Here is an 8,895-nt window from a genome sequence, read left to right on the forward strand (position 1 = left end):
TCTTGGCTACAGGGGCTCAGAAAATAAAAATGTCCACTGTAGAAGTCATGTGATGGATAGCTCCATTGTCCACAAGCCAAACGGATGTTGACGTGCTCAGTAGTGACAAGTGGGCCTCTGCAGGCACCTCATTAGGAGGCAACTCACAAATGTGAATGAGACTTGCATCTGATGTCTCTAAGGAGATGATGTGGGCCTTTGCAAACCAATCAAGCAAACCCTTTGGAATTGAGTAGTTCACTGACCGGGATGACAGACTGGTGGCAGTGTGGGTCTAACTTGTCCACTACCCCTGCTGAGGGTTGCTACCACGTTGCTTTCCTTGTTGGGGATTACCCACCAACTAGGGTGCAGGGGTCTGATTCTTGGATTTTGGATGTGTGTCTCTTGCCTTAGATCAACACTCATCATCATAATGACCAGCCTTTTAACAATGTTGACAATACCTATTCTTTTTAGGTACATTTTACCGGTCATCCCGGTTTAAGTGTGGATTGATTGTTTCCTTGGGATTCACTAGCCCTGTTTTGATTTTGATTTTGATTTGAGTTTTGTGTGCCCTTACCTTGTTGCCCCTCTAAGAATATGCAACAAGAGCCCTCTCTATTGAGGACGTGTTATGAAATTGATCAAACAACCGTGCGCAATTCAATAGTTGACACTCAAACTCATAAAATGTGGGCATGTGAGGCTGAAAAATCACTTGCTGCACAAAATGGAAATATTTTCTTGGTAGCTTGTTAAGGAACAGGGTAACCTAATCATCAAAGAACTAAGGAGCCCTAGTGGTTGAAAACTTGGTGAGGAGACGCCAATACTCAACCAACTTGACTTTTAAGTCATTCTTGTTGGTGATTTTGAAATTTTGGAGCTCATAATTCAAATTGATGCAACGGGTTCTATCTTGAGCTGCAAAGTGGTCAGTCAAGTGTAGCCAACGCTCAGATACTAAGTCGAAATGCTGCAGTTGAGATTGAAACTCAGGTAACAAGCCCTGCTTAAGCTCAACAATAGCAGAGGTATTACGAGCCTTCCATGAGCGGATGAACTCATATGGAACAAGGGCGAGATCAGCATGGGGTTTCAAACCTCTGCACTAAATCCCATAGGTTTCTGAGAGTCTAAGACATGCCTCATCAAATTTGACCAAGTGGTGTAGTTTAACCCGTTCAAATGAGTCTTGTCATTAAATGCATGCTTGGAGGATAAGGAACTAGAATTGTGATGTGTCTAGGAAGATGGATAGATGGAATAAGATAAAGGATAAGATGATGGTGGTGGTGGTGGTGGATAAGTGGTAGGAGGGGGTAATGGTGGATAGACAAAAATAGACTACTGATGTCCAATGAGTGTTGATTGTTGCGGAGGTACTTGAAACAGGCATAGGTCCATAAGATACCACAGGTGTAGGTGGAGGTACTAGGACATGATGGCCTTGTCTAAATGTCAATTAGGGTAGTACGTAATGATCGGACGGTCCACTAGGTAATGCCATAGAGACAAACTACGGTACCAGACAATCCACACTTGAAGAATGCGCTGAAGGGGGAAACCTTGAAAGTGTGTGTGTTGAAGGTCAAGCCTCCGTCATAGGTACATGTGCCTAGCTGTGCATGCTAGAGACATGTAGTATAGGTAATGGCATCTAGAATTTGGTCTAGGCTCAAATCTAACACTGGGTACGACCTAGTACGTGTCAAGCATAACTTACTAAATTTTTTTCCTTTGACACCCAGTGCATCCTCAAGGTCCTTGGTCTATTACCATGAAATAACTACCATGTGCATCACATGTGCTAAGCAACCTTGCACATTTGATTAATAATTTAATCAAATGTTATTAGCAAGATTAAAGCATCTCAAAATTTCACATCCCCATGACAAACCTCCTTGAAATCCTTGCAATCGTCCTCGATTGCATTGCATTGTGCCAAAGGAAAAGCATACTGCATTGGAATTTCCATGACAAACCTCCCCCTTGAAATCCTTGCAATCGTCCTCGATTGCATTGCATTGTGCCAAAGGAAAAGCATACTGCATTGGAATTTCCATAAGGCATCATAGTCACAACATTGGCCATTGTTATCTAACCATGCCACATGCCCCAAACCTTGCTAAAAATTTTGAGCTAACATAAACATGATATAAATCTAAAAAACTGTCCAGAACTGTTGCTAGAAACCCATTGGATGCATCCATAACTCATGTTTCTCAATTGTTCTGACATCATAACCATAGTAAAGCATATTCTCAGCATAAACCATGGCTGAAATTGTCAATGGCATTTACTAGCATGTTGTTGCCCATGGAACCAATTGTAATTATCGAAAACTGAGCATAATCTAATCATAAACTGATCACTTGCTGATCTGAGAATTAATCACAAACTGTTGTTCCCCAGTCATAACATGCCCAGCTGTCCAAAATCCATTGGATTGGTGCTTCCATGATGGCCTTGTATTTGCATTCCTTGCCGTAGGTATCAAATGAAGGATTTGGCATTATCTTTGATGCACGTTGCTATCTCGAAGGTGTAGAAGATGTTTTTTTTCTCCTTCTTGCCTTTGTTGTCCTTCTTCGGAGCATTCAGAAACAGGGTAAATTGAGGATCCTTTGCCAATTCAGCAAAGAGATTTGCTGATGTTCTCATTCGATTTTTAAACCGGTCATCAAATTCCTCTTTACTTTGCTGGTCATCAATCCCCCTTATGCCTTGAAGGCCTTGCATCTTGCTCAACAGCAACATTTCAGCTTGTTGTCCATGGTCTGAGCCTTGTCCAAGATCACGCATTACATTTCCTTCATTCCCATGTGAATGTTCATACTAAGAGGCATCATCACTGCTTGATTGCATCTCACTGTATGAAGACATATTGTTGTAATTTCTTAGCTGAGAGCAAAAATTAGCACTAGCACAAAGCTTTGGCTTGCAATCAGGTATCTTGAGTCCATCAAATCAAAAGATTGAGTGATATCCTAGCAATGGAACCATGAAACCCGCCTTAATAATCTTGGATAGGGTGGTAAATAACCTGACTTGATTAAGTACTAATTACAACAAATATAAAATTCATATAAATTGAAAATGCACACTTTACCACCTTAATAATTAGACATTGAACACTCTATTAGGCCCAAAATTGGCGCCCCTTGCGGTATTTCTTATCTTATATTGCAAATTGAAAGAGTATAATTGAGATCCTTGATCTCCTCTATTAATCTGAGTGTCTCTTGCTGTTAAAACTGACCAACAAGTCTCCAAACCAATTTGCCCCTTAGTTTGCTTGGGGATTGGCCTTAACCTTACTCTTTGAAAGACGAGTTCAGTCCCAGATTTGATATTGACTGGCTAGCCTCTTGAATATGCTTGAAATTCCTCAATTTCAATTGTTGGGATTTAAGTTCTAGGCCCTTAATTTTGAGCATGCATCTCAAGGCGGCTGTGAAAATCCTAATTTGATTGAAATCTCTTCCTAATGGCTCAAACTGCTAAAAATATTGAGATAACTTGAGAGAGGACTTGGGGATGAGAGAGCATGCTGTAGAGAAAGAAATTTTAGAGTTTCATTGCAAGAAACCTTGAAGAACTATCGTTTTCCTACTCAAATCAGGACCACGAGAAAGACTGTTGCCCTCTCTTGTATGCTATCATCTGTACCAGAGGACCTTGGGTTGCTTAGGACCATTGAAAGATTGCTGCCCTCTCTTGTATGTTATCATCTGCACCAAAAGGACCTTGGGCTGCTATCACTTGCTCTTGGAGGGCTCCAAATTGCTGCCACTTGCTATAGCACTGATCCTTGGTAGCTACAAATTACATCAACAACATCTCCTTGCTCTTTAACAACCTTCTTTACTCTCACAATGGTTGGAATAGACTCCACCAGCCCTAGAAACGTTTTTTCCACTTGCATGGGCAAGTTTTTCCAAATTGCAGCCTTCTAATCCCATTTTCTAGTATTATCTAGCTTATTAAATTAATTTTCAATGTATTAATTTTGAAAATTAATTTAATAACTATTCTAGTGCTCAGATAATCAATTTCACTAGCCAATAAGTAAATTGGCTAGGCCAATTTGTCTTGCAAGTATCCTTGAGCAGCTATTGACCCTTAGACCGACAATAATTAATTGGTTAATGGCTAGTCTCTAATGCCACCATCACTTTTTGCCTTTGACACCCATTGTATCCTCGGGATCCTTGGCATGTTACCATGAAATAACTACCATATGCATCACATCTGCTAAATAACCTTGCACATTTGATTAGTAATTTAATCAAATGTTATTAGCAAGAAAAAAACATCTCAAAATTTCACTTCTCAGTGATAGGAATACTTACAAGTTCTTCTTTTATCTTCTTACTTGGTTTTGAGTTCATGAAGAAATACCTAGCATTGGAGAAAAGAAGTATTGGGGAAGTGATGTGTGATCCGAGCTAGATTCCACTTGTGGATGGCCGGTTTGTAGTGGAGATTTCCGAAGGTCTTGCAAGATCATTAGTTCTATGCACCGAATCTAAAGGAGAAAACTCAGGCTTACCTTCAACCTTTTGCTAAGTCCTATGTATAAGGATGAGATCATACTTAGCGGCAATAATTTAATATGGTCTGTGGACTCCATGGTAGTCCAATGGTTCTCCACCCATGTCAAATGGGGTGTAGCAAGTTGGGAGGCCACTTCTGATCATTGTTGTCCATGTTTGGTTGTGGAGATTGGAGTGGTGTTGTGAATGTGTTCCAAGCCATCTGACCCTTCTGTTGTTTCTGCTTTCGTGAATGAGCTTTCCATCAAAGGCCAAGGTTTCTTAGGGAGTATCTGGCTCTTATACCACATGAAGAAATGCTCTAAATGCAAAAAAGCATGAAACCAATCTGATAAACTCAAAACACAGTTAGGGTCAGGGTTAGGGTAACTCAGAGATAGTGAACACAATGAATAACGAAGTGAATAAATAATGAATATACAGTGCTCATGTAGCAAACACACTATGTAGTGAATACTGTACCTCGAACTCTTGTATCTTTGGGATCAAGGAAGAGGTTATGAGCTGTAGAGTGTGTTGTACTATGAACGGATCCCAAATCATAGCAAAGGCAGCCTCCGAGAACACCAGTAAATGTAGCCAAGGAAGGTTGGATTTGATACAGATGACAGTGCAAGAGAGAAAGACTAAAAATGCAAGTACCAAAGAAGAGAGAAAATCTGGCAAACAGCTGTTAGGTGTAAACGCAGCAAACTGTGGTGAGAGAATGTCAGGGCAGCAGCCAGAAAATCAAAACGCAGCATTTAGAGGAGAGAGAAGATGACGGCGACAGCATCTAACTGTAGGCGACAACTCCTGGAACCTGGCGATGCTGCAAACACACAAGGAAGGCTGGAATCAAATGTCAAATGGTAGTAGGTGGGAGGTGGAAACTCTGACCACGATATCTTCCGCGAACAGGGTATGGGCAGCAAAGATACAGCTCCTAAAAATGCTTTCATATCTACTCCACCCTAGTTGTAGGTCCTGCCATCTCTCCTCCATACTTCCATGGTGTCATGCCTAGATCTAAGAAATCTATGCCTGATAGGCAATGGTGGTTTGCGCCTCTGGGTCTCCTAGCTTTCATGATATTTGAGTACTCTCCGTACTGTGATCCTTGCTGTAAAGTGGACAATATGGGTGGGTGGTATGCTAGCAGGCCTGAAGAAGTTGGTAACCCAGGGCGGGGATCTCTGTCTCTGTGTTGCATGTAGATGCTTTGCCCAATGTCTCTGTACGTCTAGGAGGAAAAGGCCAAGGCAGGAAGGTCCATCACTTGACCAAGTGGGTCAAAATCATGTCAAAACTAGTATACTGCTCCTCTAACTCCACCTCCCCATGGCACAGCCTGCATACCTCTCCTCCTTAGCCAGATGTGCTACTCTACCTGCCTCAATCTGGAGGGGGTGATGATACTCTGGTTTGGCAAATAGCAACCCTCGTAGTATGGGGCATATTTACATCCATGTAGCCTGGTCATTTGATAAACACATCAATTGTGAGTCTAAAGAAGCAATCTCCATAGAGAGAAACAGGCCTTTATCTGGAAAACAGATGTGATCATGTGAGGGCAAACTGAAAGAAACAATGGACTGTGAGAGGTGGATTGTGTATTGACAGACTGAGGATACCAAACTGTGAAGATGGGGCTGTGAAAGCAATACAGAACAGGGGGCTTTGGGAAAGAAAGGGATTGGAGGGGGGGCGGTGGTGGTGGTCTGGAAACGGGGAATGTACTGCATGCATAGTCACAATACACATGCCATGTGCACTATCATGACATGAACCCTCTTACACAGAGGACTTCCAAGTTTCACAAAGCAAAAGCTGATCTATTGTTGTATCTTCTTGCAGCGCTACTTTGTTATTTCAAACAGCCCACTTCTTGGAGGAGTACAAGCCATGCGCGATTCAGAATTGAAATACTGCATCGATGCAATACATCTAGACCCTGCCAATGAGAGTGCTTGGAGATACTTGAAGGGCCTCTTTAAAGGTGATAATGAAGCTCTTATCAAGAGTAAACCAGTTGAGGATGTTTGTTTGCAAGAGATCACACGCAACAAAGATTCTGTTTTTGCATTAGATCTTCTGTTAGACCTCTTATGTTTAGGCTATGAACCTTCCTGCGATTTCAAGATCTTGTTCGATCTAGATGAAAATGATTGTTCTTCTTCTCAACTAGCTAGCTTTATATGCTCGCATTTGAAAAAGGTTGACTCAATGCGTGCACTTTATTGGGACTGGCGGCAAGCTTCGCTTAGCTAACATAGCCAACTACATAATAGGAATTCTCCCTTGATTAAGAAAAATATTGAAAAGATGAACAGCTGTACCTGTTCCATGACAAATATGAAATAGCTGGACAATGATGGAATCTTCTGTATGAATTGGAGGATTGTCTTAATTGAACAGACATGGGTAAGAACTGTATGCTCTTTGTATTCATTGTCTAGATTTGTATTCAGTGTTTGTGCAAGGGGTTGGTCGAGCCTCACTTTGAGACAATAAGATTGTATTGGTTATCATTATCTCTCGTGTCATACAAGGAGGCAAGTTTTGATTTTAAATTTTCACTAGTTCCTCACAGTGCCTTCAATGCTCTCAGGTGGTGATGATTTTGATTAGCAATGCATTTTGACCTGAGTGAGAGTGAATACACAAATATTGCGGCATTTTTGTTATTTTTGTGCCTACATACTCACATTTGTTTCCTTCGTGTGAGTTCAAAGTGAGCAAGGCATTAACTAATGGTTGAGGTAGTGCTGCAGTTGTTGCAAAATCTAAATAGACTCAGTCACAATTCCTTCTCTGTTGGAATGTTGGAAGATTCCAACAGCACTAATGTGCTAGCCAGAAGTTTGTATTTGGTAAGGTCATAGTAGTGTTCTTGACACAGATTTGTGAACATCAGGTTTTTCTTGCTTCTTTTCTCTTCCTCTTGCCTTTCTTTCGTTTTGATAAGGGGCTCTTTGCATGCACATAGATTCTATGAGCAGGTTCTCAGATTGCTGATCACCTCTCCCTACATTGCAAGGGAAACACCTAGGTGTGATGGGTAGATTGAAGCTCTTGCCCTAACATCAAGATGTGCCCAAGAACTTCTTGTACGTTGTGGCATCACCGCCCACGCCAAATCAAGAACCAAGCCCATGGGATCTTTGTTAGCGAGTTTGCAACCTGCGAGAAAGGAATTTGGTTTTGAAAGATTCACTTGCCAAAGTGCTTTTGTGCTTGGAGAGGAAAAGCCAGTAACAGAAATTGATAGAGCTAATAAGAAGATTGAGAATGAAGTCAAGGAAATGGCAAACAAAGTGCAAGAGGAAGGACAGAAGGAAATCAAAAAAAGGAAGGTAGATAAGCAAGATATGCTATATACTATCTTTTTAATAGTTAATGAAGCTACATCATAAAAGAAGATTGCATTCTGTGCACACTTAAGAGGCCTCCCTGAATGATGGCATGAAGAAAGTAACTAGATGTTAAAGACCACCAAGGATATTTAGAGTCATATAGGCTAGGGGCTAAACTAAGGTCAATTCTAGAAGAAAAAGGGTTCAAATGCATGATACCGTGGAGAATCACTAAGCAAGGAGGCGATGAAAGTAACTTTGGAGTTCCAAAATATGGAAGATAAAGTTGAAGTACTAAAGCAATCAAAATATTTCAAGGGAGCCAAAATGTAGATTGCAATTTAACTTATAGTAGCATAGCTCAAAATAGGACCAAGTGAAATCACTAAGGAGAAAGTGGTGAAAAGAAAGAGAAAATTGACAATTTATCAAAGCCACAAAGCCATCATAGAGGAGTTCATAAAGCCTAAGTGCTAAGTTGTTTTAGGGTATTGATGAATTTAGTAACTTTAGAGTTTTTGTGGTTTTCGTTGTGTGCCAACAACACCCCAAAGTGGATCTTTCTTTGTGTGAATGATAAACAAAGTGGATTGTAGCTAAATCTTGATGTGTCTTTTTGTCCTATACACCATTGAGGGGTCTAAAAGGACAATAATACAACTTTGTGTGTGTGTGTGTGTGTGTGTGTGTGTGTGTAGCTTGTAGTAATGTCATCAAGCCCAAAATTAGATGTGAGACCAAATAAAATAATGTCTCCTACTACACATTAGTTGTAGAAAGCAAGGAAATTTGGAGCTAGAAAGGTGAAGATCCAAGTATGAAATTAGGACCTTGCAAGGTATAAGTGCAAACTAAAATTAGGGCCTTCTAAGATGTGCCCACATGTGATGCACAACATAGCATACAACATTCAACATTAAATCACCAAATACAAATATATCTTGCTTTATGTATCATTTTGCAACTCCAATACTTACAACCCTTGAACTTCTCTTTGGGGCCATCATGATTGATAG

The 8,895-nt window shown here is 40.7% G+C and overlaps 1 protein-coding gene across 1 annotated transcript in view; it reads left to right on the forward strand.

Annotated features, from left to right (window-relative positions):
- The window catches only part of FTA (farnesyltransferase A), an 86,247-nt gene extending 79,189 nt beyond the window's left edge, over nucleotides 1-7,058 (forward strand). The window contains exon 5 of the mRNA XM_087692181.1: nucleotides 6,381-7,058. Within this exon, the coding sequence (XP_087548307.1) occupies nucleotides 6,381-6,794 (414 nt within the window). The 3' untranslated portion in view covers nucleotides 6,795-7,058. The remainder of the gene's footprint in view (nucleotides 1-6,380) is intronic.
- Nucleotides 7,059-8,895: the final 1,837 nt, after the last annotated feature.

The sequence above is a fragment of the Lygodium microphyllum genome, chromosome 14 (genome assembly GCF_053477565.2).
Source record: "Lygodium microphyllum isolate KBCC chromosome 14, Lygodium_microphyllum_v1.1.10, whole genome shotgun sequence".
Lineage (NCBI taxonomy): Eukaryota > Viridiplantae > Streptophyta > Polypodiopsida > Schizaeales > Lygodiaceae > Lygodium > Lygodium microphyllum.